This window comes from Chanos chanos, chromosome 2, assembly GCF_902362185.1.
Source record: "Chanos chanos chromosome 2, fChaCha1.1, whole genome shotgun sequence".
Lineage (NCBI taxonomy): Eukaryota > Metazoa > Chordata > Actinopteri > Gonorynchiformes > Chanidae > Chanos > Chanos chanos.
In genome coordinates this window covers 27,399,978-27,423,391 of record NC_044496.1, presented here as the reverse complement: position 1 = coordinate 27,423,391, position 23,414 = coordinate 27,399,978, and the positions used below count along the sequence as shown (strand labels likewise).

General features: G+C 44.3%; 1 protein-coding gene across 1 annotated transcript; it reads right to left on the bottom strand.

The window, feature by feature from the left end:
* Positions 1–556: 556 nt before the first annotated feature.
* Positions 557–22,425, bottom strand: nectin1b (nectin cell adhesion molecule 1b). The gene is made up of 5 exons (XM_030766440.1): positions 22,041–22,425; positions 19,733–20,032; positions 19,248–19,365; positions 15,041–15,192; positions 557–1,065 (listed from the first exon to the last, which is right to left on the bottom strand). The coding sequence occupies exons 1-5, from the start codon at positions 22,396–22,398 to the stop codon at positions 557–559; spliced, it is 1,437 nt and encodes a 478-aa protein (XP_030622300.1). The 5' UTR covers positions 22,399–22,425.
* Between the last annotated feature and the right edge of the window lie 989 nt (positions 22,426–23,414).

The window sequence follows — 23,414 nt, the reverse complement described above, 5'->3', positions numbered from 1 at the left end:
ATCCAGTGTAGGACTTTCACAATACGATCAACATTACCTCATCCCACAAAATTACAAAGTCTCTTTTTTTGTTGTTGTTTATACATTTAATACATTTAGAGTAACATCAACAAAATGAGACAGAAAAATAAAAAGGAATAACACATTGTACGTTTTCAAGCAACCAGCCCGATCGGCCCCAGGAGTCAATGAGCACTGTCAGCAGTCTGCCGACACACCTCAGCAACTCTTTTAGCAGATTTGTTTGAGATATCATGATTTACTGTGAACTTTCTGTTTTCTTATTTATTTTTCTAGCATTGTTAATTTGGATGGGTTCTGATGAGGCAGGGTGGAAGGAGGGGTCACTGTGCTGGAGGTGTGTAAGGAAGTCTAGGTCGAAGACAGGTGAGGAATGAACGAATGAAGGGTGGGACTAGTGATGAAGGTGAAAGGGTGTGGTCAGATACAGGACAGAGCAGGGCAGGAAGTTGGTTGTTATTATTTCTTTTTTCTCGCTGTTGTTGTCGTTGTTGTTGTTGTTGTTGTTGTTGTTGTTGTTGTTTGGAATGCCTCTCTACACATACCACTCCTTCTTGGAAATGACAGAGCCGTCGGTTTGGGAGACCATGTCGTCGGCGATTTCGGGCTCAGGGTCGTACTGGAAAGAGAGAGTCCGGTCTCCGTAGTCACGGCTCTCACCCTCATCCACAGTAAAATAGGGCCTCTTCAGGTCCTCGGCGTCTGCGTCGAAATCCCGTTCACCGGCCTCAAACCCAACGCCGGTTCCGCCGATCTGGGCAGGTTTTTTCTCGTCGTCTGAATCGTCGGGGTACTGCAGGTTCTTTGGCATGGGTGGGTGCGCAGGCAGGCCTCCTGCCTTGCTGTAGCCATTGCCGAAAACGTGCTTCTTGGTGCTGTAGTCACCCTTGAATGTGCGCTGGCGTCTGCGTAGGAAGACAGCGAGGAGCGTGCCGGCGGCAGCCAGCAGGACCACGCCCCCGACTGCGCCTCCAATGGCAGCCCCTGAAGTGTTCGGCTCTGGCGTGATGAGCCGGTCATCGGGTGTCGGGTTGTTAGGGAATTCTGGGTAGGAAAAGACAGATGGAAGGGGAGAGTGTGTCAGTGCTCTGGTGGGAGGAGGTTGTGCAGAGTTTGTGCTCTTTTTTTTTTTTCAGGGGTGGGGTGGGGTTGGGGAGTGGGGGGTGGGGGTGCGGGGAGGAGGAAGGTTGAGGGAAAGGAGATGGGGGAGGGATAAGAAAACAAGGAAAACAAAACAGGAAACCATGCCCCACTTTCCATCCCACCCCCAACAAAGCCTTTACAATGCAAAGCAAACTGAACTCACTATCAGCCATATGCTTTCTATGGAAATGAGAGGTATAGAGAATGAGAGAAATAGAGAGAGAGAGAGAGAGAGAGAGAGAGAGAGAGAGAGAGAGAGAGATCAGGCAGAAGACTATGTGCAGGCACCAACATCAGAAACAGAAAATAAAAAGTTATGAGTAATTTCCTACTAGGAGGATAAAGCAAAACTGTACTTCTTTAATTTCCTTCATTTCCTTCATCCATTACTCGATCCAGGTTTAGGTGAATGAGAAACACACGACTGACAGCTTGTATAGAAGACTGGACAGCTTAAAAACATAGTCAACCTCAGGTCTAATGACTTAGTCGCTGTTCTCCACCTCTGTCCAAGTAAACTGCTCTATATCAACCCACTGTTTTTACAGCTTTCTCAATTTACAAGTTATGAGAGAGTTTTAACCTTGCGACCTTCAAAATTAATTGAATAGAGTCGTGTGTCGATGACATCTGTGAAATTAAACGCTCTTTTGATTTTATCAATATTAAATGAGACTATATGAAAACAAGCATTTATTAGAATCTCGCCAAAATAAATAAATAAATAAACAGTTCAGCTTTGCACCAATGAGCTGGTTTCCAAAGAACTTTTTTTCTTTTCTTTCTTTCCTTTCTCTCTTTTTTTTTCAAACAAAGAAAGCATCTTCTTGCCAAAGCACAAATTGGTTACATGGTGATCGGAGTGGAACACAAAGCACATCTGTATAAATAAAACATTGCTTCCACCGTTTTTCACAACACATGGCGTACATGCATAAATTATTAAAACCTTTCAAAGAAAGCAAGCATTAGACCCATGCAGACGCAACCCCTGTTAGTCATTCCATTTCAGAATCAGCTCAAATATGTAAAACACATTCTTCTGACATGTTCTGGCATTCATTTGAGGTTTAAAAACTTGAAGTGAGACAGTAATTTGAAGAGCATATTCACAAATTAAGCGAACATGCGAAAAGACAAAAAAAACCCCAAAAAACAAAAAAAACAATAGCCCAGTGGAGAAGAGACATTAATTATAGCTTGTTTGTATGTACTTTACAGTCATTGTTTTTAAGGACATGTTTTTAAGCTGATTTTTTCATCCCAAACAACACATTGCCAGTTTTGACCAGAGTGCACTGGTTAATGAGAGCTCCCCCTACTGGCTAAGTCCTTCAGACTTATCACAACACAGACCACAACACAGACCAGTCCCATAGAAATACCAAATGACTTTTTTTCCACTCCTGAGAGAGAGAAAAAATCCTTATCTAGGGGAAAAAGACTGCAGGAGACTCAAACTCAGGTAATTCCCACATGTGAAGTAAGTTAGCTCTCTGCGCAAGGTAACGATGTGAGCTATGTACCAATATTTTGCGACTGAGTTTCCTCCAACAGTGAAGACAAAACCTCCAGAACGAGCCAGCCCAGATTAACTACACACGTTCTACCAAAGCCGTCACCCACTCTACCACAACAAACACACATCTGGAAACAAAAGCTGGCACCGCAATCAAGCTGTAACCGGAGCACACGGTAAGGGGACTGGGGGGGGGGGGGGGGGGGGGGGGGGGGGGTCTATGAGCACTAGTGTTGTTTTTTGCCTCTGTCAGAGTGTGATTGAAGCCGATGACATTTGCATGGGTTAATAGACCAGAGTGAGGAATAGGTCACCCAGCACTGTGTCGGGACCAGCATGACTGGCTCCTCTGACACCCTCTTATTGGATATAGACAGTAATAAGACACCCATGGGGAGTACCGCACTTGACATATTCGAGCAGGGGCCTACTCTTTAATGAGCTTCTGTTACAAAACTCTCTCTCTCTTCTCTTTTTTCTTGCTTCTTCCCTCTCTCTTTCCATTCTTTTGTGTGTGTGGAGCGATAGCTGGTCAGATACACTCACTGGCGCGAGCAGACAGCTTGTGAAGGATTGCAGTCATAAAAGGTGGAAATCTTCAAGGGATTCCATACATCATCAGCCTTAATCTAAAAATACCATGTTAACAGTTGAACAGAGAAAGAAGTGCGTTGTTAAACACACACACACACACACTTGAGACCACAATGTACGTGAGCTGATGATCATGCTGCTAGCAAGCACAAAGGCCACTTTTTAATTAGCTGTTACGACAAGAAAGCCAGGAAGGACAGCACAAGAGAGAGGGAGAGAGAGAGAGAGAGAATGATAACCACTATAACTTCAATAATAATGAGGATTTCAAATGATTTCATTTTACTCATAACTCTATTAAGCTATTATATTCAATTAGAGCAGCAGTCTCATTAGCGGCCAATGATAAATGCTAGGAAAACGGCGAGCGCTCACTGAGCATTGTTTCCAATCCCTGGAGGGTTGAGGGAACAATCTGCCTCCTCACTTCTTCTTCTCAACCCTAATTACCGCAACGCTCCCCCGCTCTGCGGTCAAGACCAGGGACAACCTCATTCTGTTTGCTTTCTCCCCCCCCCTCTCTGTCTCTTCCTCTCTCTCTCTCTCTCTCTTGCTCTCCCCATTCTGGGCTGAGTCCATCCTTCTCTTTTCTGGCTATATTTTTCTTTGAAGGAAGTGCGGGTAGTCTTTTAGACATACACTCCCTGGTCTTAATCTGGGCTGTAATGGGATTATTCAGATGGAAGGGCCTTCATTACATACATGAATAAGAGAGCAGATAGGGGTCACCTTTGGAGGGAATGAGAGAGAGAGAGAGAGAGAGAGAGAGAGAGAGAGAGAGAGAGAGAGAGAGAAACGATAGCTGAAATCCACAGGATTGGAGGAGTTGAAGGGAAAGGAGACTGCACTTTAATCCTCTCTGCCTTCCTTCGCTGCTCCTCTCTGCTGGCGTCTGCTCGTTTTTTTCTACTACTCCCCTCTGTCACTCTAATTGGTAAACTCGTTTATTTTTTCCTCCCCTTCTCCCCCCTCTGGCTGCATCAGTGTGTGACCAAGCAGTTTTTATAATTGTTGTCAAATGTGAGTCTAGGCCATACTAGTCAGAGTCATTAAAACGGCAGTGTGTGAGGCCTGTGAAAAGATCCCAGATAAACACTCCTCTTGAAAGGGGAGTCGTTATCACCTTAACATCGTTATGGGGGTTTCTCAAAACCACGATGTCTTTACAGATTAACGGCATATGCAGCCAAGTGAGAAAGAGAGAGAGAGAGAGAGAGAGAGAGAGAGAAAGAGAGAGAGAGAGAGAGAGAGAGAGAGAGAAAGAGAGAGAGAGAGAGGGAGAGAGAGAGAGAGAGAGAGAGCGCAAAAAGAGAGTTGGCAAGGAACAAACACAGACACACTCACACACGCACACACAGACACAGACACAGGGTTTTGGTGAGAGTGAATGGCCAGTCTGTTTCTACACCGTAAAGAATATAAAGATCCTCAGAGGCAGTGCTGCCAAAAATAATCAATAGTGCTAAAGGCTTGTGTTGATCCTGCCATTTATTGTATTGTCTCTTGCCTAGGGTTTGGAGTGCGGTTACAGGGACACACATTAAGACCAAATGGAACATTGCCTCTGTGTTGATGTATGACAAAAACAAGAAACAGGACTTCAAAAGCTGTTTTCCCTGTTACGGAAAGATCTCTTAAATGACTTCTGTTTGCAGACCTTTAGCTTTCCTCTGCAAGACTCCTCTGGTCGTAAGTAAAACACTCACACACGTCCTCTCAATCTGTTTAGTGTTATCAGGAGTCCCTAGCCAGCGAGCCTGCTCCATTTTCAACAGCTTGCATGCTAGCATCGCTAAAGAGCTGCTTGTGTGATTTCCACACACGCTTCACTCTTGAAATTCTCTGTCTCCTTACAACAGACTATAAAATAAATACAAATATTTGTTATTAATGAATAAAGAAAATTACATTCTACTGTGGGAACTGTGTTGCACGAGGTGGTAACTGTCAGGCGACGCCTGTTGTGAGACTGATAAAAAAAGGCCTTTTAGAAAGAGCAAGCTGGCCTGATAACATTTCAGGCAACAAAAAACCCACTGCCTATTAACAAGGCTGCTGGGAATACGTAGATAGTGAGGTAACCTTGAGTGCCAACAGCCAAAAGAGTAGTATTGAGATGAATGGGTGTAAAAGAAATGTAGGGAAGAGGTTATAATTCAATTCAGAGAGCTCGCAATAGATTTATAATAAATGACAGGCGGAATTGCACTCCTTAAATATTCTTGCCAAGAGCCCACTGTGTTTTGTTAATGTTTTTTTTTTCTTTTTTTTTTTTTTTTAAATCATTCATACTTGGCTTGATGGAGCGTGTATGATTTATCGTCTTTATTTGAAGTGCTGTGAAGACAAAATCTGCTTCGCTCTCAACACTTTTGCCTGCTTGTGAGTCAGGGTATCTTACTCGTGCTCTTAACATGGTGTGTGCCTCCATTTACGAGCAGGAAGACTGAAGAGAATGAAGTGTTACCTATTTTCAAAGGCACGTCAGCTCTGCATTTAACATGGACAAACGAATAGCTGATGATGTTTATAATCAGGAGATGTGTCAACTTACACAGCCACGAGTGAAACCACATGACAGGCATACACAGTGATGCACAGCTTAAATATACTTGATGACTTCACTTTATATGTGTATGTATGTGTGTGTGTGTGTGTGTGTGTGTGTGTGAGACAGAGAGAGACAGACAGACAGACAGACAGACAGAAGAGGTCACTGTTGAATTTAGCCTTCTCTAAAATACCTGTGAGAGCCTGTGAGAGATGACTGTTGACTGCATGTATGTGTGTGTGTGTGTGTGTGTCACGTGTATGTGACTATATCTTCGCACAGACAGCACAAACATACAATAGCTGTTGAATGATTGATTCCAGAGTATGACAAATCCTCAGGTGTGTGGGGGTAAATCTGCCTGAACAAGTGTGAAAGAAGCATTCACACATTCCCTACTTAAAACGTCATTACCACAACACACCAGGCACTGTCAGAGGGATTTACTACACAAAAAACAACTGAAAACAAGCACCACAAAGGGCAGTTAAGACAAATGCTGCCAAAAAATGAGATATAACAGTGGAGGGGGGTCAGGAAGGGGGGGTGGGGTGCTCACTAAAGGAAATTGAAAATGACTTAACAAGAATGGAGTTAGGCCGAAGACAAACGGGATAGGACAAGCTAATTCAGAGAGAGAGAGAGAGAGAGAGAGAGAGAGAGAGAGAGAGAGAGAGCATCACTCTGGTTCTGTTGGCCTGGAGTTGTGCAGTCATGGAAGTGTAATTCTGCCATAAAGAATAGAAGCTCATCAGTGAGCTTCCCTGTCCCCTCTCCCATCCGTATTTACCCACATTTTTAATGCTGCCACTCTCCCTCTCTCTCTCTCTCACTCTGTGGTCAAACAAGAGGGAATGTCGCTGTTGCGATGTAAACCTTCAGACGTGAAACGTGAGTGTAAATCAGATTGAGAGCCATGAGAGGTCTCCTGTGTCTGCTGAGAGAGAGATAACACACGAAAAATACAATGGGGGGAGAAACGCTGACACGGAGCAGATACGACACGTTTAACGGCAGGACCTGCACATGCTCTGGCAGGCCGAGCTCGCGTCCCTGGCTCAGCACACAGAAATGCATTCCCATAATCTCATTTTTTTCCGCACGTACGTCATGAAACAGTTTGATTTCGTGATGGATAATCGGGATGACTTTGCGCTGTCATGTCACCCAGTAATATTTTCTTCAAGCGTGAGAGACAAATACTGTTACCTCTACATCTTAGGTTAAGTATTTAAACGATAAATAAAAGAAAATGAATAAGTCTTCAAGATTCTAAGCTGACATGCATGAAAGCAAGAAGGCCAAATAAAATGAGAATTATTCACTAAGCTGACAGCTGAAGAGCAGTGTATGTGTGACAGAAAACAACTCTGTTTTATCTCCATGTAAACAGGAGTGGGCAGTTTGTTTACTGGTCTGGGCCGTTTTCTCTGCTGCTGTTTTTTCTGATGTGTTTATTTATTTATTTACTTGTGTATGTATTTTTGGTGCGGCATGCGTAATCAGGGGGTGACCGCCGCAGCACTAACCCCAGGTTACTGTCTGACCTACTTACACTCCTCCTCCTGACAGACAGTGCAGATGCCAACCCAGACCGGAGAGAGAGATGACGAAGAGGAAGAGGAAGGGGAGAGGAAGAGGAGAGGACATTGGATAGAGATAGCCAGTCCCTGCACCAAAACAAAATGTCCACAACAATTTGCCATCCCTCTATCCTGCCATCTCTCCACAGGGAACAAGAAAAAAAAAAGTGCTATGTTGGCAAGAAGGGAGAGGACTATTATAAATCATCCATCTCTCCTGACTCCTTCTCCTCCCCCTGCGAGTTTGGGTCCATCTTAGCAGTCCATCTTCCTCTCTCAGAAAAAAATAAAAAAGAAACACTGTCATGTCACTTATTAGGTCAGTTCCTTCCCCCTGGAACCTTTCTTTCTTTCTTTCTTTCTTTCTTTCTTTCTTTCTTTCTTTCTTTCTTTTCTGAAGGGAATCATGATCGTAATCGTTCCACGGCGTGCGCATGCAGGAGCTGAGTGAAAGCGTCATACTAATATCTCATTTGGATAATGAGATGGGGGTAAATTGGGGGGGGGGGATAAACTGAGCTGTGTGAGGAGAGAAGTGGAGGAGAGAAGTGGAGGAGGGTGATGTTAACGCTCTGTTGGCCCATGCTCTAAGAATCATGGGACACGACAAAATCCATACCCCGGGGGCCGGATAAGACCTCCATGAATGGTGCTTTTTTTTAGCGTGTTCTCTTGACAGAGAGGGGTTTAGTTATACACACCCACACACACATACACAGGCATACACACGTCTGGCCTTGGTCTCTCCATGAATAATTCAGTGAGGCGGAGCAGGGTAATGTGAGGGCCACTGGAAGCAATGTTCCGTATCAGACAGATTGAGAGCGTCTGCGCAAAACACAATAGAAGACAAACAAACGTCACATAGCCAGAGTGCTTAGTGGAAAGGGGGGGGGGGGCGTTTAGGGTGTGGTGCTGTTGGGGTTTGGGTTGGAGTGTTGATGGGATGTATGTGTTGGGGGGGGGGGTATGGCTGGGCTGCGGTGGCTCCTCTTTTGTCGATGAGTCTACATTAAATTACATTCTTCATTTTCAGTGTTTGCGGGAGAGAAAAGAAAGAGAAAAAAAAAAGACAAACGTTCTTTCGTGGCTCCATGGACAGTTCTTTGGAACAGCGCAAGAACAACAGTGATGCCTTGGTCAGACCAAACACTTGCTTTTAAGAGACGTCCTCAATTTCAAATCAGTGCTGCGTGCTTGGCACACACTGCGGGATGTGAAGGGACGGTCTGAGCGGTGTGGGGTGGATAGATCACGGCAGACAGAGCTAGAGCTACAGCCTAATCAGTCTGGACAGCGGTAGCACTGCTATTGCAGCTGCTGTGGAGAATTTGAATAAATCAATAAGAAGTCTTGCATTGAGTGTTGGCCACATGCTCTCTGACAGACAATGAGTGGGTTTCAGTCAAGTCTGGACTCAGCGCTGGGTTTACAATACACACATTTGAAGTGCTAATGTCTCAGTCTTAAAGCTTGCAAATTTAATTGTTTTCTCTGTCTTTTCATGTCTTTTTTTAACTCAGTCTTCCTCTGTATTGAGGTAAAGGAAGGAAAGAAAGAAAGTGGAGAGCTAGGGTTCGACTCAGCTGCTAAAAACTAGTAAACACCATTCTACTACTTTGATCTCTCTCTCTCTCTCTGTCTCTCTCCCTGTCTCTCGCTTCTTTCTCTCTCTCTCTCTGTCTCTCTGTCTCTCTCTCTGTCTGCCTCTCGCTTCTTTCTCTCTCTCTCTCTCTCTCTCTCTCTCTCTCTGTCTCGCTGTCTCTCTGTCTCTCTCCGCTCACTCTCTCCCCCTCTCTCTCACTCCAAGCCTATTTTTGGCATTCATTTTTATTCATCTTTTTTTTTTTTTTTTTGATTAATAATTTCCAGTATCAGACTCGTTGAAGCATTCCTGTGCATTGCTTTATTTATTTATCTTTTCGTTGGCATACCTATGTTTTATTCATCTCATTTTCACCTTGTGGTGTTTTTTTCTTCTCTCCTCCTCCTCTACTCCAACTTCATTTTCTCACAGTGGAGCAAGAGATTGCGTGTTCAGGCGAGCATGAACACACACTCTGCCCCTTACAGAAGTCTACTCTTCTCTCTCTCTCTCTCTTTCTCTCACGTGCGCGCGCTCTCTCTCTCTCTTCTCCCTCTTTCTCTCCTTCTCTCTCTGGCTAAATCGAGGGGAGTCCAGTCACTCCTCTTTCTCCTCAAACACAATGTTACACATGTTCTTTTACACATGTTGCTCTACTACTCTACATTTCTGGCTCATTGGCACACACACAGGCCAGATTAAAGTTAAACCTGGAACCCCACTAACAGTAAGTGTTTGAGTGCTTGAGGTCCTGAGAGACAACCCTGGTCTCTGTGGTGACCTTAAACTTAAAGGCAATCTCCACAGAAACTCTTCCAAATTATTTCAGTTCAAACAAATGGCTTGACCTGAAATATTATTGTTTCTATGGCACGATAAACAAGCCAAGCATTTGATAAGAGGGTCCAATTTATCATGGCAGATGCCTTTCTCTCTGTACCATGGTCCCTTCAGCAGAGTCAAACAACAAAGAGAGAAAGAGAAAGCCCCCCCTCCCCCCACTGTAAGATAATTATGAGAAGTTGTTAACAAACGCTTCATTTATGTGGTATGGCTGGGAGCAGATGAGACTGGGGAACTAAAGGGCTTCCCACACTAAAATTGTGTACACAGAACTGAGGCCATTCAAAAAGACTGACACATCATTCTTAGAGTTCATTTTCTTAATTACAGACCCTGCTTCTCTCTCTCTGATGAGGGATTCTTCTCAAAGGGTTAACCACATTTGTGCTCCCCCTAAACAACCACAGAGAACTCAGTGCGGAAGTCACACCGCTCACTCAATGGAAACAGTGGAAAGGGAGGGATGGTTGGAAATGGCGTCGACATATCACACTTAAAAAAAAAAAATGGTTCCGGCACAGTGTTTCTTCTTCTCAATGTCTCCTCTTACTCTCTAGAGGTTCAATTGTCTGATACCTCCGCAATCAGCATATTACATTCCGGCTTATTACAGCTGGGGTTGTACAACTTCATCTCAGTTTTTTTTTTTTATCTCTCCAGAGAGAAGGAGAGAAGGTAATTAGGAGAAAAAGTGGAGAGCATTGCAAATACATGTGTCTGACATTAGAACACACATTCTCTCTCTCTCTCTCTCTGCCTCTCTCTCTCTCTCTCTCTCTGTCTCTCACTTTCTTTCTCTCTCTCCGTCTGTATCTCTGTTGCTCTCTCTCTCTCTCTATTGCTCTCTGTATAGATGGATTCATGTTTAAAACAGAAAAGAGATTCATTAAGTGGACACGGATGACATAATATCTGCAGGCATGTGCAGTGCTTCCCACATGAGCCCGTGGCTAGAGTCTCCTCAGTGCCTCCCTTGAGTAAACACAGCCAAAAGTCTCATTCATACTTACACCATTGACACCAGAGTCTCAAAGCTCACCCTGCTCATTCAACCATTTATGACGGTGAAGGGAGGGGGAAAAAAAACATCACAAAGACCACATTTTAATCTCTGGCACGAAGTAAAATGTGAAATATGGGTGTTTTTTTTTTTCTTGACCTGATATTGAACTTATCAGAATGTTTCAATCCTCTGCCACATTTCCTGTTGTCAGTGGAAGATCGTTTGTCTGTGCTTCATCCGAGACATCGGAAATGTGACTGAGCACTCTGGTACCAGCTGTGGTATTAATAAATAACGAAACCGAAAAGAGATCAAACCATTTGACAGATGAGACAGCTTCCTCGTCCTTCTTTTTTTCCCCTTCATATCGGCTCCTCACAGGTCTAAGTAGATTTTTAATTACAAATCTCCCAGCTGGGGTTACTGTTTTCAATTACTCTGAACCCCAAGGTCCTGCTCACCAAAGTTTCATATACCTCTCCATGGCTGAACTGGCAAAGCTGCATGCCCCTCCTGTGCTCCTCTCTTCTCTAAACTACACATAGAATCAACAATCCATCACTTTGGGCTGAGGGCTTGTGTATGAAAAGTGTGTGTTAATTGCTGCACTTCTGACTTGAACAATGGGTTACGAAATGTGTTTGTCAAGGTGAGATGTAATAGAATGCTAAGTGGCCTTTCCTTTTTTCTCTTTCTCGGGGAGGGGTGCGTGCATGTGTGTGGGTGTGTGTGTGTGTGTGTGTGCGTGTATGTGTGTGTATGTTGGTGGGGTGGGGGCTAATTGGGCATTCCACGTGGCTGCGTTGAAAGTCCAATGCCACCTGCAGCAGGACTGAAATATGACATATCTCTGGACAGGTACATCCGTGGTTGTTTGAGAGGAGCAGAAATGCTATTTGAGGTTAATGAAGCATGGCTGTATGTCCTTTTGTCTTTATTGGCCAGGTATTATACAGCATATCAATGCTATGCAATGTGTGTGTGTGTGTGAGTAAGAGACTGAGAAACATAGAGACTTAGAGACAGAGAGAGAGAGAGAGAGAGAGAGAGAGAGAGAGAGAGAAAGTGAGAGAAAGACTTCTGGGGAAGAGTTGCAGCTGTTGTGAGAGCTCTTTTTTTCCCTGGGAATTACTTCTACACTCTCAGAGTTCTCATCACATAAACACAAAAGTGCAGCTGCAACACAATGTGCCAAGCCTTGATCTGTGTGACTAGAGGGCATTCACACACACACACACACACACTGAGCCTTTTCTCTCACGTGTTGGTAAAGGAAAGATGCAGGCGAAAAACGCCTGAGCATTTATGCTGACGAGCGGCAATAAGAAGAGGCCAGAGTCAGGTTTCACAGGCAGCAGAGAACGAGCAAAGCCCTCACCGGCTTAACCTGAGCACTGCTTCTCCACAGACAACTTGTTCCTGTTGCTATGGAACCTGTCACGTGACTTAGCATTCTAGTGTGGGACCCTTTGGGGAACTGGGCATTGGGGATGGATTTTTGAAGAGAAAATTGACTGGAACAATAACATTTTTTTTTCTTTTTTGGCCCCCCCCCCCCCCCCACCAGTGCTGTTCACCATTTCCATGGAGAATTAAGCTTTAATAGGCCATATGCATAAAGCCATAGGATGACTACCCTCTAGCAGGAGACTACAGTGGATGGAGCAGTTTTGTTACTCTCTTATTTAGCCATGGTAACAATATCACACGGCTAGAGTAATGCCAATTGAGTTGTACCATGTACAGTAGCTGGATGTTTCACCACTCCACTAAATGAGTTGTGTACTAGCCATGAGAGAGAGAGAGTGAGAGAGAGAGAGAGAGAGAGAGAGAGAGAGAGTGAGAGAGAGAGAGAGAGAGAGAGAGATTTGGCAGCAAGGAGGGCAGTACACATTTGTCCAGCCACCCAAGCTTGAGTATTAACTTAGATAAAGTTGTTTTGACATATCCTGCAATATATACACAAAAAGCACAATCTTTCTCATACACTTTAATGGAGTATGAGCTAATGGGCTAATCTAAGCTTTGAAGAATGCAGAGATGCTTTTTAAATACACAGTGGAGCACAGGCAAACGAACGCATGCATAAAAACGTCAACAACGAACTGGAATTTTTCTCTGGCGGGTTGACCCGAAGGCGAACATTCGTGAGTTATCGGTGGCAAGTGGATGGCTCTGGTCTGTCATCTGAGCCATCTCTTCCTTTCCTCTGTCATTTGCAGGGGAGTCAACGTTAGATGAGGGTTTTCTGAAAGATGGAGAGATTGCCAAAGACCAGATGACCTCTTTCAGCTGAGATCCATCATGGGAGGCAAACTGCCATTGTTAGAAGTGATTCATCACATGACAGACACGGATACAGTGGAAATAATCCAACAAACAAACAGCAAGGTCAAAGGAAACAAAGAGACGAGTGAACGGGTGTTCAGTCAGTGACCTCTGGCAAGTTCTGAGAATTCTGGTCAAGAAACTCTTGCAGAGAATTTAGCGTCACATGGAAGTGTTGAGTGACTCACTTTCTCTAAAATCGGACTCAAAATGAAACCCTGTTGCCCTCTAAAGGCTGATTAACACAGCTGTTTCACACACACACACACACACACACACAATACTTACATATTTATAACTCCAGGAGAACAAGTTGCTTAACCCCGAGTAAAGGCAGAATTAATCTGTCACACATTTATTTTGGGAGAAGCTGTATGTCACAAAACACCATCTGATTCAGAATGGACCCACTCAGTAGACTTCACTCACACACACACACACACACACACACACACACACACAGATTTCCTTTTCCATGCCAACCGTTAAATAGCTGTATTCACATTTCCACTGGCACTTGGACAATGATGACAGCATGTGTTAACTAGGCTTTGACAACCAGTCACATGACGTCACGCCATCCGTAAGGACCTTTTTCTAACTCACTGCAATATCTTCCAACAAAACACACACACACACACGCACACGTATGCACGGGTACAAACAAATATAATGTAATGCAAGACAAGACCACAGCCAGTGGTAACACATTCCAAGCAGAAAGACAGTCTTCAATGACAAGTCGCAATCCAGCATGCAAAGCAATGCAAATTAGATGACCTCGATCTGACCAAACACAGAAAAAAAACCCAAGCAGCAAGGAAGAAGCTTATGGAGTTATCATTATCATTATCATCATCATCATCATTATCTGAACAAAGCTGAGACAGTCTCCTGGTGGCCAAACTGCCGAGCCTCTCGCCGAGAGGGTCTGGAGTGAGAAAATTCTGGAGCAGGATTGGCTGGCGTTCCACGAGGCAATGTGTAACAAACTTGTTACGTGGCTGCCAGTTATTAACTGAAAAAAGCTGTGAAACTGGTTCAGTTTTGTTCTGCGACTGTTACTGTTGCTGTGGATGCACCCCACCCCCCCACCTTCATCACCGTCTCCCTAAACCACCCCCCAGACAAAAAAAAAAAAGAAAGAAAGAAAAGAAAAAAGAAACCTCCGCAGAAAATTCAGCGGCACAAAGCTAGAACAGTTCTGAGAAATGTGAGCATGTTGTTGGAAACTATGTGATCAACACTTAAAAAAAAAGCTGCTTTCCCTCTTCTAGCAAGGAATCTGCAATGTTATTTCTGGGTAGAGGCAGGTTTATTTCATCTCTCTCTCTCTCTGTGTGTGTGTGTGTGTGTGTGTGTGTGTACGTTCTCTGATGTGACAGTTGAGAACATACACTGGGAAGTAGACACAGTGCTGGGCTGCTGTGTGCTGTCATGTGAGTTCATCTCTGTAACACACCTGCAAATGCAGATAAATCTCACCTGAACTGATCCTGACTTCAGGCCTTAGCATAGAGGAAGGCTGTGTGTGTGTGTGTGTGTGTGTGTGAGAGAGAGAGAGAGAGAGAGAGAGAAAGGGAAATTGAGAAAGTAGAAAGTATGTGTCAGCACAAGTGTAGTTTCTATATTTAAACATCTTGCAAGAAACCGATGAGTGTTCGTTTGCAGAATGAGGTGAAAAAACAAGAGAACAAAGGATTGTGCTGGCTCACAAAGGGCATTTAAGTTCTCTTCACTTTCCAAAGCTCACATTTCCAGAGACCATCCACCGGCCCATGTGCAGACTGAATTTCCTCCCCAGTCCTGACCCCCCCACACCCCAGAGAACGGCCAAGAGAGAGAGAAGCATTCGAGCCAGGTCACCTACCCGTCACGTTGACCTCCACGCGCCCTGAACGTGACCCGATGATGTTGGTGGCCTCGCAGACATACGTCCCTGCCAGATCATACGTGACCAAGCCTTTGAAGAACAGAGTGTTGTTCTTGATCTCCACGTTATTAGGCATAGATCCATTCAACCTGTGAAAAAAAAAAAAAACAGAGGCAGAGAGAGAGAGAGTGGTGATATTAAACGGATTGTATGGAAACAAAAAAAGGTTAGCCTGGGAACAGGGATGGAATTTCCCCTGGGGGGGAAAGGAGGCCCACACAGCACTGAGACTGTCAAACCGAAACAGACACGTACAGTTTTGAGTGCGAAAACAAATCATGGTAGCAAAAAACATGCCAGACATATTTCAGTCAATCTTTCTCTTTCTCTCTACATTGAAACAGAGCTAGGAGGAAGAATAACAGTGCAGGTCTAAACAGGCCCACGAGACCTGTCTGTAAAAGGGCAAAGTATCTTCCCTGAGAAAGAAAAAAGCAAAAGCAAAAACAGACATCAAAGATTAACAAAGTAAATAAAAAAAGGGACAAGCCATCCGTTGGTCGTGGTTCAGTTTGATGCAGCTCACCTGTCTGTGCCCTCTGTGGGACCAGGCAGAGTGGTGGCTGATTGCGCGGTAAATGTTAGATTTAGTAAACGCCATGGTCTCTGAGTGAAACCTTGGCTCTAAAACCCAGCAGGCTCTTCACGGTTCGTCAGCCCACCGTGTCCAGACTTGGCCAACGGTCTCCCGCTCCCCTGTCGACACTTCCGACCTCAGATAGAGGTCACTGCTCTTTAGCATGCCAGAGCCAGATGCTCCTCTCTGTCTCTTTATCGGAAACTCCTCGACCAACGCCTCCGGGCTACGCTCACGGGAAAGAAAAGTACCAGCACATGTCGTATATCTCTGACTGATTTGGATCAAGCTCATTTCCTCTGGGCCCCTGGACCTGCTGCCTCTTTAAAGCCAGCGTTCACAGCTGGTCACACATAGACGTTCTTTAAAAGACAGGAACACAACTGGAGACTGGGAGCCTCAAATATCCCTGTATTTTTATACTCATTTCAGGACTGGACTGGGATCTCCTGCTATCTCAGTAAAAATTCGTATTCAAAACATGCAATCGCTGGGTTCTTATTAAATTGGAGGGTTTAACAGTATACTGTATGTCAGTGTTACACTATCCATAAAACTATGGTTGTTTTTATTCTGAAAGCGGACCAACGGCAGTTTGGCACTGGGAGAGGTGGAGAGGAGCTCTGGCTGTTTTCCCTGACCGTAAGTTACACATTCTGAAGGTCTTTCACAGCTGCTGAGCGTAAAGTTCTCTAATGAACATCTCCTAAGACTCTGTAAACAAACTCTCTGGTTCTGCCAACACACTCGCTCTTCTCTCTGTCCATTCCTGTCCTAAACACAGGCTACGCAATGAGCGCTGGCCTGGCTAGACCTCCACCGCATTTAAAACCCCCGAAACGCATCATTTAACAAGAAACAGAGGGATGGTGAAAGAGAAATTACATAACAGAGAATGAGGTGAAATTAGACAAGGCCCACGTGTACTGTGGAGCGTCAAGCTGTCTGAGTTAGAGGGGCCAGAATCGTTTCTCAGCTGGAGATGTGGATATAGATACACCAGGTTTAAAAATGGCTAAAGGATTAGTCATCAATAGGTGTTTGCTCCACCAGTAAACTTCAAGTGATATGAAGGACCTTATTCGGACAAGACCACTTTGAGAATGTGATGGTGGTATATATTTCTTGACATGCTGTCAGTACCCAAAAACATGAAAACAATTTGGACAGTATATTTGGAAAGGTTACCTGGGGCATGACTAATTTAATACACAATGTGAATTCTTCTGCTGTTATTGAAGTGCACTTTAGCACCATTGTAATGGTCTTATCCACCAGTATAGTGCCTGTGGGTATGTGCTCTCACTGCAGTGCTGGAGTGGGTTGATCCAACACTGCCGATTACTGCTAAGCCAGTGGGCAAGATGCAGCACAGATAGTACTGAGAGTTCTGGGTGTGTGCGTGTGTGTGTGTGTGTGTGTCTTAAAGTCTCTGAGTGTGTGGCAGTGGCTGAATGTGGCATTGATAAACACACACACGTGACTGAGATCCATGTTAAATGTGATGTGCATTTAACCGACACATGTGTGTCCATGTTAGGCATATTAACACTGATCCCTTTTCACATGTATGGGTATATTTTAACATGTACCACATCTGTATATTGTAAAGGTGTTGTTCAGTCTTGCACTCTGTCCTTCCCTCTCCCACTGTGTGTGTGTGTGTGTGTGTGTGTGTGTGTGTGAGAGAGAGAGAGAGAGAGAGAGAGAGAGTGTATTTGCTAGAGTGTGTTGATGACCTCCGTGCTGGAGCCCAGGGGAGCCTTCACAACACATTTGGCGTCTCGTTTCCACGGCCGCAGTGCCCGTCCCCTCTTATCTGTCACTGTGCTGCCCTCCTCTCTCCCCATCACTGTCTTCTTTTCTTACTCGCTCTCTATTTTCTCTGTCTCTCTCTCTCTGTCTCTCTCTCTCCCTCTCTCTCTCTCTCTCTCTCGCTTACACACACACACATAATTTCTCTACTCTCTTGCACTCTCTCATTTTTCTCTCTGTCTATCTCATTCTCATGCTTCCCACTATCCACTATTTTTTTGCCCCTCTCAAATCCCCTAACCTCTGTCTTTCAATCTAAAGCCATCATTGAGATGAAATGATAAAAAGGCCAAACAGTGCTGCTCTCTCTCTCTCTCTCTCTCTCTCTCTCACACACACACACACTCTCTCTCTCTCTCTCTCTCTGCTTCCACAGAGAGGGCTTTTGTTTGTATGGCCCATGCCTGCCTAAAAGCAAGAGATTGCACGTGCAGGAATATGGCAAACCTCTCTCTCTCTTTCCCTCTCTCTCTCATTAAAACCCAACCGAGTCTTTGGCATCAATGTAGAGAGGACACAAAGAACTATTAATCCACATCCACTCCAGTCCATTGTCACATTTTTCCCTCTCTGCCTTTGCTCTCACTGAGGCAATTATGAGACAAATTGCCACATTTATCTCTCCATTTTACTCCATTTCCCTCTGTTTTTAACAGGTCCATGCTGGGAGTCCTCTTTTTTTGTCACCAAAAGTGTTTGCGCCACCCACTTTCTGCCATTTGAGGACATGGAGGCATGCAGACATTAGCTCCATAGCGGATGAACGATAGCTCAGCTCTGAACACTTTCACTGCTCCACCAGCCTCTTAGAACCAGCTGGAACGCGGTCTGCCTTTTTCAATATTTCCCAGGAAGTGGAGATGACACAGAAGTTTGCTCAGCAGAACACAATCATGTCTCGGCAGCATGTAGATGGGGGGTTTGTTTGCCTTGCTCATTTGTTAAGCAAAACGGAGGTGATGTCATGTTTTTGGTGTGCTATCTTAAGCGCTTGCGGATCATGTCTCTTTCCTCGTACACCTTTTATGACCCGCGCCAACAATGTTTGAACTATTGTGTTTGAACTCTTTCAACTCTCTCACTTGCTCTGTCTCTCTCTCGCTCTCTCTCTCTCTCTCTCTCTCTCTCTCTCTCTCTCCTCATCTGTATAGCGATTGAGCATCTTGGTGGGAAGACCTAAACAATGCTTGTTTTCTAAATTCTACCGTAGCTGAGGGACTGTATCACTCACCACCTGGATAAGTTCAGTGCTGTTCTTAGTGTTTGTAATGGGACTATTGTATGCTCCTACAGATCTTAGCCTGACTATGTAAACAAGCACAGATCAAAGTCCTGATAAGTGTAACAGGAAATTAAGTAGAGTTTTAAAAAAAGACAGCTCTTATTTTCCTACATTTCCCTAAGACCTTCTGTGGTCTTTCTTCTGCCTGCCAACCTTCGACTTTCTTTTTTTTTTTTTTTTTGGCAAAGCTTAAGAGCTAAGGTCTGCCCACGTACATCCCATGCCAAACCGACCTGCTATACATGTCATTTTTTAAGAGTCTGACCAATGAAAGCTTTGCTGGCAAACTCTCAACAAACCACCAGCATGTGCAGATAGCACTATCTGAGCGGAAATGGACTAATCTAAAAAAAAATGAACACGGTAAATCGCGCAGACTGGCTGATCCCAGATTAGCGGCCGTGTCTAGATTTTTGCGACTGCCGGTGAACTCTGAATACAACAAACAGGGAGTGGAGGCAGTTACTCACACTTTCCACTGGTAGACGGTCACGGGCGGGTTAGCGTCTGCATTGCAGGTGAGTTTGACGTCCGGTCTGTTCAGATACCAGTTCCCGTCAAATCCTTCAATCTTCACCTCTGGCTCATCTGAAAAAACAAAACAAAACAAAAGTAAAGCATATGACACATGATCTTTAACAATAGATCTTTATGTTTGTTGGATACTATCAGTGTTCAGTACAGACATACTACACATAATATTCTTCATACCTTCATTGACAAAGAGACACTTATTCCCAGTCATTCATCTTCACATTCAAACTACATCAACTAACACATGAGCACTTTACCACAATAAATGTGAACATCAGGCTTTCTTGTTACATATGGCCAGACAAGCCACGCTTAACAAACATGACTACTACATTAGCAATAATAGTTTATTTCCTCAGTATCCCTTTGTTCTCTTTCACACCCTGCAGTGTGTGAGACTGAGCAGAGGGGGAGCCCTTACACTGTACATTGAGGACGACGCTGTCGGTGATGCGTTCGCTGCGGTACGTGACGATGCAGGTGAGTTTCTGTTTGTGAGTCTCGCGGCTTGGCACCACGACGTAGTTGCTGCGAACGGTCACTGTCCCGTTGGGGTTACGCGTTTCCTGGAACGTAGCCTCGCCTTTCAGCTTGGTCTCCCATTGGATGGTGCTTGGAGGCTTCCCATTGGCCGACTGGCACGTGGCCACAGTCATTTTACGCCTCTGACCCCGGGCCACGATAGTGGGTGTGGTCAGGGTCATGCGAGTCACTGGTCGTGCTGAATAAAATAAACAAGACAAACAAACAAACAAACACATCAGATCAAATCACGGAATGTAACTTAGGAGGCACTAACAACAGCATTGGGACATGTAAATTGCCAACTGTCAAACTACAAATGAAATGAGATTGTGATGCATCATTTGAAATGAGTGCTGTTTTCGGTTATCCCAACCAAAAAACAACTCAGGATCCGCCAGTTCAACTCTCACTCAGCCTGTGCCTGGCGGACAGGGCTCACGTAAAACAAATTAATCTGATTGGAAGAGTTGGATGAGAACTGTTTTGAGTAGAGTTAACATCTCTCTCTCCCTCTCTTTCTCTCCATTCTCCTTAAATGTGTTCAAAACAAATGCATCAGTCAAGAGCTTAAACAGATGCAAAAGCCACTCTCTCTCCCAAATGCCCAGAGTCATCCAATTTAAATCCTTTGTGAGCTGCCAATTAGTAATTAAACTAGTCGTGCATCAAAAGAATAGATGTGTGTGTGTGTATGTGTGTGTGTGTTTGTATGTGTATGTGTTTGTGTGCATGTGTTTGTTTGTGTTTGTGTTTATGTGAGTGCTTACGTGAATGGCAGATATCTGGATGGGAGCTTTAAGATGTTTCACAGATGGTTACATGAAGAGGGCTTTTTATGCCACTGCTTGTCGCGGCTACCCAATCCTCGTGTTCCTCCGGTACTCGGTGCCACAACCCTCAAAGTGCACCCTGCGGACCTCCACAGAAGCAAAAACCGATACGCTACTCCTCGGCCACGGGGACTACTTAAGCTGAGTGCTTGGCTTCCCTTCTCTGGCTTAATGGGAGAACACAACTACACACTCCATTCCTAATTAGATCTCCTGTAACCACAGCTCAAGAACAGCATTGCTCCAGAGCTATTGCTTCTTCTACTTCATGCCTGGGTAATCGGCCTCATTTCTTTACCTCTCCTCTGTCTGAACCAATCAGAATGATCTCAGCTACAAGGATGACCTTCAGGAAAATAAGCGTTGCAGCACAAAATGGATTTAAGTATTGTCTGCTGTATTTCTGTTACCGAGTGGCTTCATTTTTTTTGGTTGGAGCATGGCTGAATGGACATATGTTTGGCTTTGTGTGTATGTGCATAGAACCCAAAAAAAGCAAACATACGAACATATATATATCACGTATGTGTTCAGCTTTGTTCAAAAAAGGACAGACCTGAGCAGAGCTTCTTCACTCCACTGAGAAATTTTCAGCTCAGTTTGGGCAAAGCCGATGTGTTTATAACTTAAAACATCATCTCTCTGCACAACCAGTAATAAACAACACTTATTTCTATTCATAAGAAAATAATCCAAAAATCTATATAATCTACTGTTCTTCTATAGTATGATTGAATTAACTTGCTAGGTAGTTTGAGAATGGATACCTAATTCCCACCAGACGGTCCCATGTGACTGAAACTGGGCTTAATTCATACCCCTGCAAAAATGCATCTGGTCTGCTGAGTATGCAGTGACTGGACCGTATCACACAAAACCACTGCTGGTGCATTGACATCAGCTAATGGCTCACTTCTCCATTTTAAAGTCAACTTCTCTCAGTCCTATAACTTGCATTTTCTGATTTACTACTTTAAATATATTTAGCATGATGGCTGTTCAAATGGCGCTCTTCACTTTTAAAAGTACTCATTCTTGGATTACACTGTCCCGTAATGCTTTGTAATCTCTCAAAGTGCCGCCATTGGGAGAGATGTCAAGCTGGCCAAATTCATATGAAAATAGCTTTAAAATTGAGCTGTGCTATTTAGAATGATCTGGGTTGAACTAATGCATGGGAACAATGAGAAAATCACAGAAATGTAAAAATTTGGTGACAAATCCTTGTAGAGTATGGTTGTGCGTTATGATGTGCTACCACATTAGAATGGGAGTATAAACTGTTACTCGAGCTGCTCTTCAACCACATATCTTCAAAGCACATTGAAGTGAAATCAGTGGAGTCCAGTGTAACACTCCTGTCCACATTCTTACCAAAGACGGTGAGATTAACCATGTTCTCCCTGTTTCCAGCGGGGAAGGTGGTGTACTCGCAGATGTAGGCGGCCTCGTCAGATAGCCGCAGGTTGTTGAAGACAATGGTGGTGTCCTCCAGAGAGGGGGCGCGCTGGCGCACAGCCGGGTTCTTGAAGCTGACTCGCTCTTTGAAGGGCGGGAGCACGGACACGCCCAAAGCCGGGTTGGCAATAGCCACATTCTGCTTGGTCCCGTTGAGAAACTTCTGCCAGGTGACCTGAGAGATTTTCACCGGTGGTTTGCTGTTTATGAAGAGGCAACGCAGCTCCACTTGTTCACCAACAAAACCTGACTTACTGGAGTCCATCTGCACCATCTGCCCATTCCCCACTGTGAACCAGACAGAGAGAGAGAGAGAGAGAAACAAGGGTCATTACAGCTGAAAGACAGCATGGAAAGTACCTAGGCTAGCAAACAGTACACTAACAGCAAGATGACACAGCAATGGATGTGGATGGACTCATTAGTTCTTAGCAAGAATTAATGCCACTGGAACCAAATACAAATATATTGTACACACATGCATGCACGCACACACACACACACACACACACACACACACACACACACACACACACACACACACACATTCTCCTGTACTGTATCGTAATTCCAGTAATGACCTTGTCTACAGCACGCAGTAAGAGAAATTGTTAATAATGAAATGGTCTTGTCTTTGAGACTTTAGTCATGAAGACTAAAGCATTTTTTGTTAAGAGGAGTGAGGCCTTGAGCGCATTCCTTATGAAGGAAAAAAAAACAAAAACAAAAAGACAAAACCAACAAAAAAGGCCAAACCCCCCCCCCCCCCTCCCCCCGAAAAACAAACAAACAAAAAAAAAAAACAGCCAAGCCACTTCATGACTTAAAACAGTCTCTCCCGCTCAAACTCTATTTTCAGGGCCAACGTGGCCAACGCATTTGAACTTTAATTACTTTTCACTTGTAAAAAACAGTTCAGAGACAGCCTTGAGCACCTATTAAGAAAACCAGTGGAGAATTGGGTTTAAAGAGCCCTGACAATGAGAAGCACTCACATTAAGCTACATCAGCCAAACAGACAATTACTGAGTGCCTGGGCTCTTCTCTTCAGCCATCGGCGCTAACCCTCCCGATTCTCTACCCTCCCAATTTTCTATGGGAAGTTTGCTCACCACCTCCTGCAGTACTTTGGGATCTACTTGTACAGGTATGACCAAAAATCAAATACAGACATATGTCCATACCTCCCTTGTTCTTTTTTCTGTCATTTGTGTCTGTTCTAATGACTGCCTTATGTTCCCAGATGGATCCTATGTGTCAACACTCCCTCCTCATTTATCTCTTTTTCCC

Coding starts and splice junctions, on each gene's coding strand:
- nectin1b (XM_030766440.1), bottom strand. CDS start 22,398: ATGGTGCAGATGGACTCCAGTAAGTCAGGTTTTGTTGGTGAACAAGTG. Junction 20,033..22,040: donor GGTTAATCTCACCGTCTTTG/GTAAGAATGTGG, acceptor TATTTTATTCAG/CACGACCAGTGACTCGCATG. Junction 19,366..19,732: donor CGTCGTCCTCAATGTACAGT/GTAAGGGCTCCC, acceptor TTGTTTTTTCAG/ATGAGCCAGAGGTGAAGATT.